Below are 17,689 nucleotides of genomic sequence, written 5' to 3'. Positions count from 1 at the left end.
AATAATAGAGAAAAGTTTAATTTGAACATCTGCAGGCAGTTAGGACAATATTACTCTTATTTTTTAAATTTGATATAACACCTACATTCAATACGTTACTGACAGATTAACCCAAATATGTATATTATTGTAAATAACTTCATTTTTTGAAAATACTGCTTTTCCTCTCTAAGGAGACAAAATCTATAAAATAGTTTTATTTTTATTTTAGGAAGCAGGTGAAATCATTATGGATCAGTTTGATTTTAATTACATTGTTTTGAAATCTCATTAAAACATATTTCTTCTGTGGATGTAATACAGTTACAGTCTGTAAAATCTGTCAATCAAACACTCAGTCAGTCAAACCAAATGTGACAAAACTTTATTTCGAGTGCAATTTTAGACACATTTCACATGGACAGAATCTTTCTAGAAAATAAATTCAAGCCCCTTTTCCAGCCGAAAAAAACCAAATGATCCAAAATTCTAACAGTTCTGAAACCAACCTGCAGCAAAAAAAAAAAAAAATATCTTCAACACAACCACCAGAAAACAAAAAGAGGAACAAAATCTTGATAAGTGAAGAGAGAAAAACACAAAAGAAGAATAAAAAGGTCACATTTCTTCCTTCTCGAGAACGTTTCTTTAAAAAGTTGTTTCACAGGTTTCTTTTCACTGAACATCAGAGGATCTGAAACCTTCTCTCTGCTCGGGGTTTTTTCTTTTTTTTCCTCACAGAACAAACTAGTCATGGACGCTGAATATTTAGGATTCGGGTCTGTCCGAGTCTAGTTCTTCCAGGTAACAATCATCCAGAGCTGCTGGTGATGCAGCGCTGAGGAGGGATTTCATGGGGCTGGTTTTTTTTTTTTTCTTCAAATTTTCTTCACTAGATCCACTCAGTGTCAAATCAACAATTAATCATTTAATCACTGAGAAACTGTCCTTTCACACAGGAGATCTGCCACACATGATGCTTTTTTTTTGTCCCGAATAAAAAGCAAATTCTTAGAAAAGAAAAATGACTGAAAATGGGACAGAAACCTGTAGGAGGAGGCGTCTCTGGCAGCGTAACAGCGGACAGACGCGACTAATAATAAAAACACCAGGGAGCGAGCTCTTCTCATCTGATTAGAATTAATGGATGATCGATACCAAAATATTCTCTCTACGCCTCCGCCGAGCCGACTAAAACAGAAACATACATTCAAATTGGACGCAGTAACAAACACAAAAACTGTTGTATTTGGTAAGATTTCACTGAAAAAAAAAAAAAAAAAAAAAAGAACCTGACAGACTTGAGAGCTGAGAGCCGCTCGTCATCATCACCGAAGCCTTTTAACTTCAATTTAGCTGGAATATTTACATCAGATATGTTCTGCAGCAGGAAACGTGTCTCATCGACAGAAAGATCTGATCTACAGAGAAGCAGGATGACATCTAAAGACACGCAGAGTTAAACGTGTAAACGTCTTCATCTGTGAAGGTGTTTCCTCTGTCCAGCGATTATCTTGGACTTTTTTTTTTTTTTTGACGTGATCTGTCTGTTTGGCTCTTGAAGAAGCTTAAAAAAAACAGGAAACATCTCATTTATTCCACTCAACGTAAACTGGTTTATAAACTAGAGCGAAGCAACTGAACAATGAGGCTCTTTTTTTTTTTTTACTTCCAGAGAGCTCGACTGTGAAACCTGCTACAGATCTGATCTGATGTCGTCACAGGCGAAGTAAAAAAATCTGAGTTTATTCAGATTTTGATGGTAGTAGCATCCAGTGCTGAAGGTATGTCATATCAGTGTCCGTATTGAAGTCAAAAAAAAGTCTGATAATGTGACTGAACACGTCAAAAGCCGCGCACAGGTCGATTAAGAGCTCCGATGCGCTTCCTGTTATCATCGTGTGAGCACGACGGCGTCCCCCCCCCCTCATCCCCCCCGTCAATCATGTCTGACGTCCAGTTTCTCAGAAAATAAAACTCTACACGTGAGCGACTAACAGCAGAGACCGGATGTCAGGATGTAACTCTGAAACAAACCACAGCGGCGACGGAGGCAGAGAAACTAACAAACACTCGTCACCGCTTCTCTTCTTCTTCTGCTGTTGTTATAATAAAACGAACGATACAGTAACATCCTCCAGTTTTGTTTACGCTGTTGCAAAATCTGAACTTCTGAATCGAAGGTATTCCTGTCGATCAGGGAGGATTCAGTCCTGATCTGCCCTCTGCTGGATTAACTTTATAATCCTGCAGGTACACAGAGGACACAGCCGCATGTTGTTAACACTGAGATTATTATGAGCCAAACAGTGTGAATTACAGACCTTCTAGCAGCCTCCGTTTATAAATGTGCCGTTGTATTAAGTTCAACTGCAACTGAAATGATATCTGGCACAAAAAGTGTTGAATCCAGGTTAGAATTTCTGCCGTCGCTCAAGAGGCCAAACTGCGTTTGCTTTAAACTGATGATCGTTTCTTGGTGTGTGAGTCTGAATCTCGGGTAACGCGGCGTCTGTGACTCGTTACAGAGAATTAAAGAACGAAAAAAGGGCAAATCTATAAAATATCTCATCGAATAAATGTTAGTTTCCTGTCGCGTTGAAGCAGAACTGGATCCAAATCTAAACAGTAAAATCTCTCTGTGTAATAAATAGAGTCACATTTTTCCCTGCTAGTCTACTGCAGATGTGTGTTTGGGGTGGTGGGGGGTGGTGGGGGGGGGGGGGGGGGGGGGGGTTCTTTACAAACAGGGAAACAATGAGAACATTGATAATGATAATAACAATAATAATAATCTGAAGATGTTTGTAAGTCGAATCGTGCAGCTGGGTTTCTCTGTGTCCTGTTTCCTCAGCAGTCTGCAGTTTCTCCTCCGACAGCAGCGACCGCCGCCGCCGCCGCTCAGTACTGCATCAATCAGTAGAGACCAAACACACACACTCTCACTCTCTCTCTCACACACACACACACAAACACACACATACTCATTTCCCAGGTGAACGTTTTACACCAGTTTCTTAGCCTCGAAGAAGCTCTTGAGGTGTCTCATCTGCCAGATGCCGATGGCGACCAGGATGAGCGTCTGGACGATGGACCACCAGAGGACCCGCTGGTTGGTGCTCTCGCTGGTCTGACGGAAACGCTCCTCGCGGTACTGAGAGACGACAGACAGCGGGGGGGGGGGGGGGGGGGGCGTGTTATTATACAGAATGAACGACTGATCCAGAAAATAATCGACAGATTGATAATGAAAATAATCTGCAGCTCTGCCCAAAAACTCAGTTTGTTCCTCGTTTTCTTTGTCATATATGAATAAATTAAATATCATGAAGTTTTTGGACTATTGATCAGACAAATCAAGCAAATTAAAAGCTTCACTTTGGGCCCAAAGAAACTGTAAATGGCATTTTCGCACAATTTTTTAACATTTGCAAGACAACAACAACAACAACAACAATAATAATAATAATAATAATAATGATAACTATGGTTAGTTGCAGCTGATCTGTGATTCATTTGATTTGATTTTCAGCTTTCAGGTTGTTTGAATGAGTCTGAAATCTTCTCTGAATGATGAACAACATGTTTCATTAATTCCTTCATTAATCGATTAATCATTTGGTTTCCTGAAGATGATGTCATCAAATTGTCTGTTTTGTTCTGTCCAAAATCCAAACATATTGAATTTTCAATCAAATGAAACAAAGAACAGCAGCAAATTCTCATGAATGACGTTAAATGATCTGCAGTTTGTGCTCGTCAATCAACTAATTGATTAATCGACACTGCAGGTCTAGTAGGACGTAACATTTTATATGATTCTATTAGATATTTATTCATGATTTATAACTGCATCGGTTGATATTGATACATCTTGACATTCAGAGATTGTGTGTTTTCTGTTGTTTGTACTTGTTGTTGTTGCTAGGATACTCTTCTCCTAGTTAAATAAAGGTTAAATAATAAAATAACGCTGGGACCGACAGTCTACATTAAAACAACAGTAATGAACTGAAGTGAACAGTCAGACTGACCCGCTGGTAGTTCTGCTCCTTCTGGATCTGGTCCACTTGCTCCACCAGCTGTCTCACTCTCAGCTGCAGCTCCGTCAGTTTGTCTTTGGCGGCGATCTCGGCGTAGTTGTTGGCGTGTTCTCCCACCTGGATGTCCAGGTGAACTCTCTGCAGCACAACACACACGAGGTCAGTGAGTAACACCAGGGCTGGATGAATGGAGTTGACACAGCAGGTACTGACAGTCTATGTGTTGCTGTATATATATATTTTTTTATTTTTTTAAATATATATCATGATGAGGCTCTTGCAGGTGATGCAGGTCTTTTTATTATTCTTGCTCAACTGTTTTACACACGTAGGTCTGATAAATATAGACGTGTTATTTGCATTTGCTTTGCTTGATCCAGTTTTCTAAGCAGGAAATGTGTCGACAGTTCATCCTGAAATGTAACAACAGTGTTGCTCACATGTTGAATATTGAAGTAAAATAATTTCTCAGGACAAATATTAGTGTTTATCTGATGTAACTGAATCAAGGAGTTGAATCAGTGTTGATATTCAGCCCTAAAACGCAGTAAAAGCATCTGAACGATCCAGCAGAGCGAAACACAAACCTCCACCAACACAAACACAGATTTGCTTCGAGTGTTTCAGTGCGAGCAAATGATTTGTGGTTATCACGACCTGCATGAGTGCACTTCGTGAACCTACAGAGACATGAGGGGAAACTGGAAACCAGTCACAGAGTTGAAGTGTGTTGTTGCGACGCGAGGAACACAGCAGGAACGTTTTTTCTTTAAGTTGTGTCTGAATGCAGCTTTACAGGTTTTATTTAAAGGGTAACTGCAGGTATTTTCCACCTGAGTGTGTTTCCAGGTGTTCTCTGTGTGCAAAAAGTAGTATATAACCTTTTGATGATGTCACTGATGATGTCACTTGAGTCAGCGTCGGTTTCAGGCTGAAGACTACAAGTTAGAAAAGTAATCAAATCTGGAGGTGTGGAGTTAGAAAGAAGTGAGACCTCTGTAGCTCCTCGTCTCTGCTGGAGGCTAGCAGCTCCGGGCTACATTCACCGCTACTAGCATAACACACGTGAATCTGTACAGTTGCATTGTGGGTAATGTAGGCGCCAGGCTTTGACAAGGAAGACGGATGTGTGAATTTGAGGAAGATGATATATTTGGTTCTGCTGCAATGATTTTCATCCTTTTTAAAAAAATCTTGCCATCAAGAGTCTGATAGTGTTACAGGAGTGGAGGGCTGACACTTGTGACTTTTGTCATTATCGATTAATCTGTGGATTATTTTCTCGATTAGTCGACTGGTCCATAAAATGTCATAAAATGGTGAAAAATGTTTCCCAAAACTCAAGATGACGTCTTGTTTTGTCCACAACTCAAAGATATTCAGTTTACTGTCATAGAGACTAAAAAAAAACAGAATATATTCACATTTTAGAGGCTGGAATCAGAGAAATTTAGCTTTTTTTCTTTAAAAAAATAACTCAAGATGGTTCATTGATTATTAAAATAGTTGGTTATTAATTTAATAGTTTACAACTAATTGATTAATCATTGCAGCTCTGCAGGAGGGAAACCTCACCAGCATGCCTCCAGCGAACAGGGAGAACTTGGAGGAGTTGGAGTGCAGGCAGATCTGGTGTTCTCCAGGTGTGTGTGACGTGAAGGTGAACCTTCCCTCTGAGCCGTACTGCCGGGACAGAATCACCTGCAGGGAACACGCAGAGCAAACTAACCCGTTAAATCCCGCTCAACTGATGATGATGATAATAATGTGTACACAATACAAAGTAAACAGATAATAAACTCTCGTTTCATTCGTTCGTTCGTTAACAGCTTTAAACGCTCGGGACTAACCTTGTCATCAGGATCTTTGACTTCCACAAACATCCCCAGACCCTGAGTGGCCGGCAGATACTCTTCTTTCTGCTTATCATACAGCTGAGTCCGATAGTTACCTGCAGAGAGACAGACAGGTGTGTCATAGTTATGATTTTACATTTGTATGTGGGGATAGGGAATTAAAAACATGTATTGCAAGACACTAATAGACAGTGAACTGAATTAGTTCAATTAGTATCAAATAGCTGTTTAGTCTTTTAAATGTCAGAAAATGGTGAAAAATGGTTCTCAAAGTCCAATATGACGTCCTCAAATGTCTTGTTTTATCCACAACCCAAAGATATTCAGTTTATTGTCATATAGGACTAAAGAAACCAGAAAATATTCACATTTATGGCGCTGGAATCAGACATTTTCTCCTTAAAAAATGACTTAAAATGATAAATTGATTGTCTAAATAGTTGGCGATTAATTTAATAGTTGGCAACTAATCGATTAATCGTTGCAGCTCTAGTTTAATGTATTTAAACTGCAATTAGAGTTAAAGGACACACTCACAGTTGTTCAAGTGTGTCTTAAACCAACAGTCAGGAGTCCAAATGAACAGTGAAACCTGTTTTTCTTGCTGTAATCATTCCTCCTGTTCATACTGACCAGGGAAACACTGTCCGAGGAAACACAAAGAGGGAATTTGATGCTAAATTGAAAAATTGAAAGCACATATGAAGGTGATTCTTCTAATAGTCAGTATGAACAGGAAGAATGATTACAGCGACTGTTCATATCAGGTCAGTATCAGACTTTGCGTTTTATCATAATTTCTACAGATAACGTGCGCCGATTTTTCTTGACATCCAAAAATCAATATTTTGCTGTTTTAATGTGGCTAACACTACTAAATAATTAAAGATTTAAACACAAACGCAGAAACATAAGATATTTAACTTTAGCTCGTTTAGCCGATTAGCTCACTAGCTAAAGTTGGTGAGCTAGCGGTTAGCATTAGCCGCTGACTTCTCCTCACCAATAATCATCGTCTCGTCAGGGATTTCCTCTATGAAACATTTCTTCTCCGTCTCTCCGATGTGAAAGTACAAAGAGGAGACGAAACTGCAGAAAACGTTCAGGAGTAAAACCGACAACACACACGACACCATCTTCCTGCCGGGAGAGAGCTCGACTGAGTCTGCGCAGACCCAGCAGTGCCACGTAAACCATCGGACTACTCTGGCCAATCAGCGCGCTGCAGGAGGATGCTGGGTATTGTAGTTCTTATTTTAATTTCGTCTTCTTTTTCCTTTTTTTTAGTTTTTAGTTTTTCCCTGTCTTTATTTTATGAAAACGGTTTAAAATACAAGTATGTATATACATAATATATAAGGTTGACAAACAAAGGAGGAGGAGGACAAAGATGTGATTGAAAGGTCTTGAAAAAAGCTAGTAAGTTTACCTTTTACTGTCAACTTGATGCTTCCAAGGACAAAACCTTTCATGGTTACCAAGTTTTATGATTTCTGATAAATTAAAAACACACAAGTCAACAAATAATAATGAATTTTATAATTGCATTATAAAACAAACAAACAAAAAATAACATCAAAATCCTAAATGTCTGGGACGTTTGATAATATACATACTATACAACATACACTACACCAAACTATACAACTACATACAACTGTACTACTCAGAATAATATAATGAAAGTAAAGTACATAGTTGAAAACAATAATAGTCTCTCCCTTTTGCTCTCCCTCCGCTCCATATCCTTAGACAAACATCCCCCCCCCCCCCGCCCCAACAGACACACACACACACACACACACACACACACACACACACACACACATGCATTGTACAATAAGAAAATCTAAAATGATTAAACCAAACATTGTGTTATTTTTGTTGTTGTTTTGTTTGTTTCATGTTCATCTATCTATCTTATCTTGTACCATAAACAAAGATAATAAAAAATATATTATTGATATCAGTTGCGCCATAGTGACATTGAAGCTGTAGGGGGCAGCATGGCGGGAAATACCGCTGCTGTTTAACCCAAAAGTGAAGAAGAAGCACTTCCGCCAAGCTGTTTCTATGGTAACAAGACATGGCGCCTGGTAAGTCGCACACTCTTTGTGTCACATAAATCTGACGGTATACAACATTTATTTATAATGTTTTTTGTACATTATAGTATTTAACGCGGTGAAGTTATTTAGGAAACTGCGTAACGTAACTTCAAACCGTCGCGAGGTCGGAAATACCCGCGAGAAGCAGCTTTTTTTTTATCATCATGTAGCTTCTTCTCTTATTAACGTTATAACAGTTACACTGCTAATATAAGTTAGTGAGCAGCGGTGGAAAGTAATTAAGTACATTTACTGGAGCAGTCTCCAGGGAGACAGTAAGCCTGCCTGTTTCTGTAGCTGATGCTAATGTTCCTGAACGTAACTGTTCACACAGAGACTTTTGTGTAAATTCTGCTTCACATAAAGCTTCACACTAGCTGTTACTCATCAGACAAGATGTGTTTCCAAATGCAAATAGTCATTATACAAACTGCACATTTTCACTGACCAGAGATAAAAAAAAAGACAAACTTGAAATTGCTCCTGACAGCAGAAATAAGTCAGTTTCATGTTCATTACATCAGAGATTTGACTGGATGATTTCATAACAGGGTAGAGTGACGATGTTTTATAACATAGTGGCAATATTTTTCAACCAAATACCTCAGTATCAACAGTACATTAAGTTATGTTTTATATATGGATATCGGTGTCTTCAGAAGATATTAACACACATGTAAAGTCTGACAGTTCTTGCACAGACACCTTTAATTCCTTCAACTAATGACATTCATGTTTTACCACATATCTGGTTTTATATAAAAGATACAATTCAGAGTTTCTAATTCTAATCTTCCTATGTAATATTTTAACATAACATATATTTTTGCCATTGTGAATATATTGTGTTTAGAGAAAAGAAAAGAAGAAAATTGAATAGTTCACCAGAAAAGTAATCGGCAACAGCTTCTCAGCTTCTCAAATGTGATTTTTTTTTAATGCTTTTTGTGCCAAAAATAATAATAAACAGATTACTTTTGGGTATGAATGTGTGAACTCAGGTTTTGGGAAACTGTGAAGGGGATTTTTTCTTACATTTTGCAGACCAAAGAAGAAGAAAAACCTCACTAAGATTAAAAATCTCTTTTTTTGTCCTGGCCAAGACAGGCAGCAGCATAAAGTTCAGTCAAACAACATAAAAACAAGTAATCCAGACAGACTTCTCATTAGTCAATATAAAATAATAAACTCATGAATAAAATGACGATTAAAAATACAACCTTTAAACTAGAACTGGACTGAGAAACAGCATTAAAACCCCCCCAGCAGCCCCCACTGACACTGGCAGTTAGATGATGATGTAATAGTTTCACAGGAATCAAAGCGGGTCGACCAACACGAGCGTACAGCGTGCAGTGATGAGTGAGGACCTGACAGCTCCTAATGACTCTCAGAGCTCTGTGATGAGATGATGCATTCATGTACAAAATGTCCTCAAAGTCAAACATGGACAAACTTTATCCTGGAGAGAAAAACTGTTCTTATATCTGAAGAAAAACACAGTTTAAGCTTCAGTTTTTTTTTTTTAGCTTTTTCAGCTTTTTCAGCAGAAGCTCTAATTGTTATTTATGCAGATGTGATTAATAAACTGATATACCTTTTATCTCCCTACACATTGTCATTTTAATGTTATTTGTTTGATTTTAACTATTACAAATAAATAAAAGTCAAAAAGTTATATGTAGAATTTGGTTAAATGAGTTCAGAAAATTGTGTCACTTGACCGTAAAACAGCTTTCAAGACCTGAAAATGTTACAATGTTTAAGCCATATTTTAATAAACCAACAGCTTAGACAAAAACTAGTCTCCTGTTGATATAATATTGATTTATTAACAAGCTCTATTTTTATCATTTCTGTCAGTGTTTATCAGTTTGCCTCTAACAGCTGTATTTTTGGTTTCTCTGTTTCTCTGCAGGAAGCCAACCGATCGTATCCTTCACATGAAACTGACGTAGAGCTGCAGCTGCTCTGTCTGCGTTTGATTTGTTCTGTCTGTCTGTGTCTGTTTGATTTGTTCTGTCTGTGTCTGTTTGATTTGTTCTGTCTGTGTCTGTTGTCCTTGACCGTGTCATCCTCAGCTGTCCTCCACTCCTCTGCAAATCCTCTTGTATCTGAACTGTTGGTACTTTGCTGCCTTTTACCTGGCAGAGATCCTGATGTTCATCTATAAAGGTGTGTAAGCTGCTGTGCCGCCTTCACATGTTCACACGCTGACACACGGTTCACTTTAACATCCCAGATTTCGGGTCAGATTTCATCAGCAGTCGTCTGGAATCCAACATTTAGCTGCTTTTATTCACATGATAACTTGTGATTGGTTTGTTTTAATCTCAAACAAAATGTCCAAATTCTCTGAATCCAGCTTCTTAAATGTGAATATTTTCTGTTTTCTTTAGTCTCTACGACAGTAAACAGAATATCTTTGTGTCGTGGACAAAACAAGACATTAGAGGACGTCGTGTCGGGCTTTAGGAAACACCGATTGACCCTTCTCACCACTGATTAGCAGCGATAGTGACTGAGCCGTCAACAGTCAAAACCATTTATGAACATTTTGTTTGTTTTGCTTTGGTGGCAAGAAAAATAAAACTACAGGCAGCTGAAGGAAGGAGGTCAAAGGTCAGAGTGTCCTAATGAGAGAGGGGAATCATTAAAGGACTTTTTTTTAAAAATTAATTTCCAAACTTAAGTTGGTAAAGTTAATTTCATTCTTGCTTTTTAAATTCATATTCACCGTTTTAATATTAGACATGAAACCTGTGTGTTTGTATTTTCTTCTTCTCTTTGTTGTTTGCAGGTGTTTTGCTCCCGTACCCGTCAGATAATCTGGTTCTGGACGTGGTGCTGCTGGTGCTCTTCCTCGGCCTCGAGACTCTCAGGATCTTTTACGGTGAGACTGAGACACCGAACAGAGATATACTCTCCTCTGACCGAACAGTAACTGAGACGCATTAAATTAAACTTCACCTTATTAATGAAGCAAATCTACATGTTTGGTTTAAAATTTGAGGCAGATTCATGTCTCAGCTTCTCTGCTGCCATCTGCTGGACAACAGCTGCTGGTTACGTTTCAGTCTTCAGCAGCAGAGAAGAAACTTTCTAATTCCATCAGCAGCAGTGTCTGAACTGAATGAATGAATGAATGAATGAATGAATGAATGAATGAATACTCACAGCCATTCCAATGGAATAATTGTTTTAGTCATTTTTAAAGCAAAGATGCCAAACATCTGCTGCAACAACATGCAGCTGTGTGAGGTTGAACATGTGGAAGAGTTCAGTCAGAAGCTGCTGACTCCCAAATGCTGTGTCCTTAATTATTATTATTATTATTATTATTATTATTGTTGTTATTTGTACAGATTCTGGCAGGTTTGAGGGTTAATATTGTCTTCATTTGAAGCCATTAATTATTATCAGTACTCTGTAATACCAGTGAATCATTTTCCTGCCTCCATATGCTGCTGGTTTACAGAAACACCTTTTAAATTCCAGTTCAAACACTGAACTGCAAATGTAAGTGTAATAAATCTATAACTATAAGGTGATTATTAATTAGTAGTTTAAGAGAAATGAATCAAACAAGTATTCGTTTAAATCAACTTCCCAGAAAAAACATCTCTGGTTTCTTCTCCAGTCTGAGGATTTGTTGCTTTTCTTATATCCATATCAGTGTAAATTCAGAGTTTCAGACACTGATGATGTCACTGATGATGTCACTGATGATGTCACTGATGATGTCACTGATGTCGCCTTCTGAGAACTTGTACTGGATGTTTTTGCACTTCATATAAACTAAACAACTGAACTTTCTTTAAAAAGAAATTGATACATTTTTCTCAATTTTCTTACATTTTACACCTGAAACAATTAATAAAAACAACTGATGATTGTTACTTCCTGCTCTAATATTCTCTGTATATTGTCTGTGGACTGAGAAAAATGAGGTTATAAAACCTTTAAGGCTGCAACTAAGAATTATTTTGATTATTGTTAAATCTATAAAAGTCATGAAAAACTGTCCATTAATTTCTCAGAGCCGAAGAAAACGTCTTCAAATATCTTGTTTAGTCCAAAACCTGAAGATGTTCAGTTACAATCATATAAAACAGAGAAAAGCAGAAAAATCCTCACATTAAAAAGCTTAAACCAGAAGATTTTTGGTGTTTTTTTACATGAAAAATCGATTATTAAAATTGTTGCTGATCATTTTTCTTTCGATGGACGGATCGTTTCAGCGTCTGTGATGTAGATCCTAAATGATCTCGTGTTGAAGCTGGAAACAAAGCTGGTTTATATATGTCCAGATGTCGTCTAGTTAAAACCGGTGAGACGGTAAAAGTTTGGTTTTCATGCTGAACAATAATCAGATCCTGTGTGCTGACCGTCTCGGTGTCCCGGTCCAGGCTGGAAGGGGAACCTGTGTGAACGCTCTCTGGCGTCGGCGGTGTCGCTCTTCATCCTGCTGCCCTGCGCCGCGCTGGCCGTTTACTACCTGCTGCTGCAGACCTTCGTCCTGCGGCTGGAGTTCCTCCTCAGCGCCGTGCTGCTCTGCTTCTACGCCCTCGAGTTCCTGCTCGGCCTCGTCTCCGTCTCTGCTTTCTCCAGGTGATGAGAGGGTTCTCGCTTCAATCAAAATCTGTAATTATTCTTCTGCATCTGGAAATATTCGAGTTATTGGTTTTTGTGCCTTTATGTTTTCTGTTCTCGCAGGTCCAAAGTGTACTGAAGAGGATGAAGGTTCACCTGGAACACGGAGCATGAAGACGTCAGCAGTGGAATCATGAAGAAAAATGTACAAATCTTTCTGTAGATGACACTTTGTAAATATTAAACTTTGTTTATTTTCATAAATGTAAATGTGAATCAGTTTGATACAATGTTTTCTACTGTTTTATACAAACTGTTTGAGATCAACGCATTTCTGTAAATAAATTATTGTTCAAAGAAAAACTTTGTGAATAAGACGGAATTTTCCTTTAATGGATCAACACTGGTTTTATAAATCCTGGTCTGTATCTGATCCTTTCATCACTGAGCTGCAGGTACATCAGTGGTCAAAAACGCTTCATCTGCAGAACAAAAACCTTCTGACTCCACATCATACACAGGAGGAGCTTCAGTCACCTTGTTTCCATCTTTTATTTCACATTAATGTTTGTCTGCTGGGACAGATGTGCTTCTGCTTGAATCTATACAGTGTTTACAGGCTGTGTGCACAATCTAAAGTATATTCTTATCCTCTTCATGCTCGTAAACACAGCGATTATGTGTTTGGCTCCGAACGCTTTACCATCTTATTATTGATTGTTGATGTTCAAGTGTCTTTTCAGGAAAATATTAACTGTAAAAAAAACTGTTAAAACACATGAAATGACAATTTTTATTTTTTTGAAAAACATGCAGAGGAGGGAAGCACTTTTTCTGCCCTGAGTAGTGTCTGCAGGTATCATCCAGTTACAACAAGATAAGACAAAAAAAAAGAGTTTGTTGGTTTATTGCTCAGAGCACAGTAATAACTGAAGATGATCATCTCGTCTCTTACCTCGTCTGGACACTTACAAAGAGATTTGAATGAAGTGTTGAAGGTTCTTCATTTATAAGGATTTGGTTTTGTGGATGAACAGACAGCAGGTGGCGTTTAACTCTTCATCGTAACGTAACATCATAAAATATATCATCTGTCTGGGACCTCGAAGGCAACATAACTGAACACTCGGCCATTTTGCACAGTGAGAACTTTTACTTTTGATACATTGTGCTGGCAAAACTTTTACTCAAGTTGAATTCTGGATGTAAGACTTTTACTTGTAACATTGTCTTATTGCTGCTTCTACTTTAGTTAAGGGTCTGTGTACTTCTTCGTTGGTATTATCAGAGGTAGTCTGGAGTTGCAGCAGTGTCGTTGCTCTCTGCTGCCTCCGATACAAAGTACAGAACACTGACGTTGTGTTTCAACTGCTCGCTGTCTGAAAGAAACTAAAGCAGGACCAACAACTGATTGTTGGTCTTGAAGAAGGTCTGATCCAAATAAAAGAGACCACCGTCATCAAAACACCGAATGAAATTCAAAAGTTCATCCCTCCAGTAGAGTTCAGAGACTGTAGAATCAATAACAAGGAGCAGCACGTGGTGGTCAAACACCTTACTGACACACTGAATGTTGGTTTTTCCTTTCATTTGTCACCTGCGTATAGATAAAAAAGAATAGAGACTAGAGATATAACCAGGACTAAATATGCTGATTATACACTGGTCAATGATGTTAATGTTTCATGGTTTGAGTTCTTTAGTCTCAATGAAGAGAAATTTTAAAAAATAGTTTGAAATTTTGGAAAATATGCTAATTTGCTTTCCTGAACATCAATACTTCATGTGGTCAATTAACCTGCTAATCATTTTCTCAATAAAAGAAAAGTGAAAACATGTCATCCATGATGCTCAGTGAAGCCTTCAGTTCTGCAGCGTCACTGAAAACTCAACACACTGCAAATAAAGAAAAGGTCGAGGTCGCTTTTATTGTCTCCCTCAGGAGAACTTCAAGGGACTCCTGCAATAACAACATCACGATAAAAAAAGGGGGGGGGATCTTTTATGTAATTATGAGAAGCGAGAATAAAGATATTACCTGCAACAGTCTCCCACCGCGAGCATGTGAGCATCTGGATGTTGACTGCAGATCATTTAACGACCACGAGAAGGAATTTCTGATTCCTACATATAGAAACTTTAACAAGTTTAACTGATAAAGGGACAAATTAATGTTTATAACGATTGTGCTCACACAAAGAAACCCTACAGGCGACCTCCGTCCAGAGTTTATGGGCACAGACTCAGAGTTCAACACATCAGAGACGCCTCTGATGCTCATCAATACCTCGGGGAGTGAGTTATGTCCCTGCCGTCTTAACCAGACCAAAGATTTTACATGTTTAAAACATCTTCATCGATTTGACAACACATGCAAAGTGAGACAAAACACAAACAAATAAACAAACATGCTGTAAATACAAAAACATGTGTTTGTGTTTTCTGTATTTGAAGGAATATTCTGACAGTTCAAAGTTCAACATGTAAAAATATTCAACTTTCTGTCATATATGACAAAGAAAAACAGCAAATCTTCTATTTGAGCTCCGGAACCAGAAAATGTTTTTATATTTTTGCTTTTATTTTTGCCAACAGACCCCTCTCATGTGTTGAACTCTGAGTATGTGCTAATAAATAAGTGAAACAATTGATTGGTTATCTGTAATCGAATTGTGGCTCTAATGATGTCTGTAGATCCAAGAGTTGATGAGCTTCAGGGGAAAACAGCCAGCCTGACTCTGTCTGTCTGTCCAGCAACGACAGTATTCATATAATTATGACCTGAAGAAGTGACACAGTTCAGACGACGTTTATATACGGTGACACGTTTCCATATTCAACTACAATTATTGCCATGACAACGAAAGTTGCCTAACTTTAAGGAAGTAGGAACTTTAAACATTCCAAGTGATCAAACCAGGATCTTTCCCTAAACCTAACCAGACCTGAACCACATCATTATTGTCTAACAGACGGTTTTAGAAAGCACTGATAGAGTGCAGGTATAATCCACCTATGTGGTCGTTTAATTACGAGGACGTGTTGGTCTGTTTATGTTAAGCTCAGCCAATCACCTCCAGGCTCCATAATCATCAGACGGAGATAAAAGTGGTATCGATGTTCTCATCTAACTCTCGACAGGGAAACAAACGAGAAAATATTTTCCCCCCCAAAAAATGTCTAAGATTAAGACACAAAGACATGAGATTAATATCCATCTGAACATCTCACAAAAGAAAAGGAACGAGAGGAAGCAGAGCTGAAATGAATAAACAGCTTTTTCAAAATGGATATTTTTAATCTCGTAAAAAAGTTCACAGAAACTTTCCCCATAAAGACAAAACTTCCTTCCTCACATTTTATTTTTGCATATGTTCAATATACATTAAGTCGCAAAGCTTTATCAACTTTTTGGAGGGAAACTTTTCTTCCTTAAGCCGTCTCTAATCTCAGATGACTAATTTAACAGTAAGCGAACAGGCAGAATGTGACTGCCAGCGTTGAAAAGAGGATAAAGAAAGTAGAATTCTGCCTCGGCCATCAGCGCCGCTCCTCCTGACCTGCGCGTGTTTGTGCTCGCAGGGCATTTGTTCTGCTTGTCAAAGTCGCCGTCCAATTGGGTGAAGCTCGTATTAAAGAGATCAGTGTATTTGCATGTCTCCACGATGGCTGCCTCGCTCGTTTTTCTCTTTGTGAATATAAAGTAGACAGAACTTAAAGCTGAGAGGTTTCATTACTGAGTCTATCGGAGCTGCACAGTTCCTGCCACACAAATTAAATTGTGCCACTTTGTTGAACACCGACCTCTCTGCTCATAACTGTAGTTTCATCTGCACAGAGCGTCCGCAGCCGTCAGCCTGCAGGGAAACTTTCAACAGAAACTCACAAAACACTCAACATGGTGACGTTTTCTGAGAGGTCGGATCTTAAACGCTCCTCGGTTTACAAACATGTCGGGTCACATTTTAGTAGCGGAAGCAGCTACGAGGATGATTCATAAAGGATGAAATCTCAGTAAGTCACACCTTAAACTTTCTCTGTCAGTGAGACAACAACAACAACAGTCCCAACAGCATCATAAAACCAGTCACAGCGCTGGAAGAAGTAGGGGAGACCGGGGATGGTTGTAACACTTTCAAATTCTCCAATCAGGAACAAGTTACAAATCACCTGATTCACTCTGCACATGCTCAGTTTAGCCCTTGTTCCCCATGTGAGGAAGTAACACCCTGCGGCAGACACACACAGCTGATTTTAGAAGGAAAAAACTAATTTTGAGGTAAGAAAGTAATTTTTTTTTACTTCATTTATTTTTGTGATAGCATTGCCTGCTTTGTAGATAAACTCATCAAACTTAAATCATGTTAATTATGTTGTTAGTGCTAATGTTTCAGTTGCTAGCTGTAAGGTAAGCTAGTTCATGGCTACAAGAGTCTGGGTTAGTTGTAATAACATGTGGAAAAATGTTGCAATCTACCCCAAGCAAAACATTTCACTGTATTTATATGTTTACTTTGAATTTCAGTATGCCAGGTCCTGGAAGAGAAAGACTGACAGGGGGGTGTCTCATAACATTTTGAAGAGAGCATCAAATGATGTAAAAGAGCGCGGAAGGAAGATTGAGTTCGGTGTATGACTTGTAGTCTGTGGGCCCATGAAACATCTGTCACCACTGTGACTCCGACGGTGACTAACATACTTTGGCACACACAGACACACTAATGTTCAGTTGATGAAGCTGGTGCACATTTTTTTCAGTTTTATTATTATGTTCAAATGCTTGTGTGACACACACACACACACATGCAAACACATCCCAATTATGTTAAAAAGTCATTTAAGTGTTAAATAAAAAGTTTTCAATATCTTAAGTTTTTGTCGTAATCTTTATTTCATAATGTGACATTTCACTCCAGGGTATGTTACAACTAACCCAGACTATGAGGTCAATTGTAACATTTCACTCCTTGTGTTTGAGACTAAACCATACGTTTTCTGTTTGTGCTGCACAGATAACAGCTGCACCATTCAATAGCAGACACATGTCACTAGTTTGCATCACATTTTGAATGCGCTGGTTTAAAAGAGCTCTAAGCTACAGACAGAGATG

At 38.4% G+C, this 17,689-nt stretch overlaps 2 protein-coding genes across 3 annotated transcripts; one reads left to right on the top strand and one right to left on the bottom strand.

Moving 5' to 3' along the window:
* Window positions 1-2,693: 2,693 nt before the first annotated feature.
* On the bottom strand, window positions 2,694-7,058 carry tmed9 (transmembrane p24 trafficking protein 9). Its single transcript, XM_042419250.1, has 5 exons — window positions 6,882-7,058; window positions 5,873-5,973; window positions 5,598-5,723; window positions 4,014-4,160; window positions 2,694-3,133 (listed from the first exon to the last, which is right to left on the bottom strand). The coding sequence occupies exons 1-5, from the start codon at window positions 7,012-7,014 to the stop codon at window positions 2,984-2,986; spliced, it is 657 nt and encodes a 218-aa protein (XP_042275184.1). The 5' UTR covers window positions 7,015-7,058; the 3' UTR covers window positions 2,694-2,983.
* On the top strand, window positions 7,050-12,925 carry tmem216 (transmembrane protein 216). Of its 2 annotated transcripts, none has more exons than XM_042419252.1 (6): window positions 7,050-7,117; window positions 9,905-9,918; window positions 10,068-10,161; window positions 10,787-10,879; window positions 12,396-12,597; window positions 12,703-12,925. In XM_042419252.1, exons 1-6 carry the CDS (start codon window positions 7,111-7,113, stop codon window positions 12,716-12,718), a joined length of 426 nt encoding a protein of 141 aa, XP_042275186.1. In that variant the 5' UTR covers window positions 7,050-7,110; the 3' UTR covers window positions 12,719-12,925. The 2 variants fall into 2 exon arrangements, with proteins under 2 accessions (XP_042275186.1, XP_042275185.1); XM_042419251.1 differs by lacking the exon at window positions 7,050-7,117 and adding an exon at window positions 7,889-7,974.
* The last annotated feature ends 4,764 nt before the right edge of the window (window positions 12,926-17,689 follow it).

Source organism: Thunnus maccoyii, chromosome 8 (genome assembly GCF_910596095.1).
Source record: "Thunnus maccoyii chromosome 8, fThuMac1.1, whole genome shotgun sequence".
Taxonomy (NCBI): domain Eukaryota; kingdom Metazoa; phylum Chordata; class Actinopteri; order Scombriformes; family Scombridae; genus Thunnus; species Thunnus maccoyii.
This window is presented reverse-complemented; position numbering and strand designations above follow the sequence as displayed.

What these genes read in the sequence shown, in the direction of transcription:
- tmed9 (XM_042419250.1), bottom strand. Translation starts at nt 7,014, where the DNA reads ATGGTGTCGTGTGTGTTGTCGGTTTTACTCCTGAACGTTTTCTGCAGT. An exon ending in TGACGAGACGATGATTATTG is followed by an intron (nt 5,974 to 6,881) that starts GTGAGGAGAAGT and finishes GTCTCTCTGCAG; the next exon opens with GTAACTATCGGACTCAGCTG. An exon ending in AGGAGCAGAACTACCAGCGG is followed by an intron (nt 3,134 to 4,013) that starts GTCAGTCTGACT and finishes GTCGTCTCTCAG; the next exon opens with TACCGCGAGGAGCGTTTCCG.
- tmem216 (XM_042419251.1), top strand. An exon ending in CCTGATGTTCATCTATAAAG is followed by an intron (nt 10,162 to 10,786) that starts GTGTGTAAGCTG and finishes TGTTGTTTGCAG; the next exon opens with GTGTTTTGCTCCCGTACCCG. An exon ending in GACTCTCAGGATCTTTTACG is followed by an intron (nt 10,880 to 12,395) that starts GTGAGACTGAGA and finishes GTCCCGGTCCAG; the next exon opens with GCTGGAAGGGGAACCTGTGT.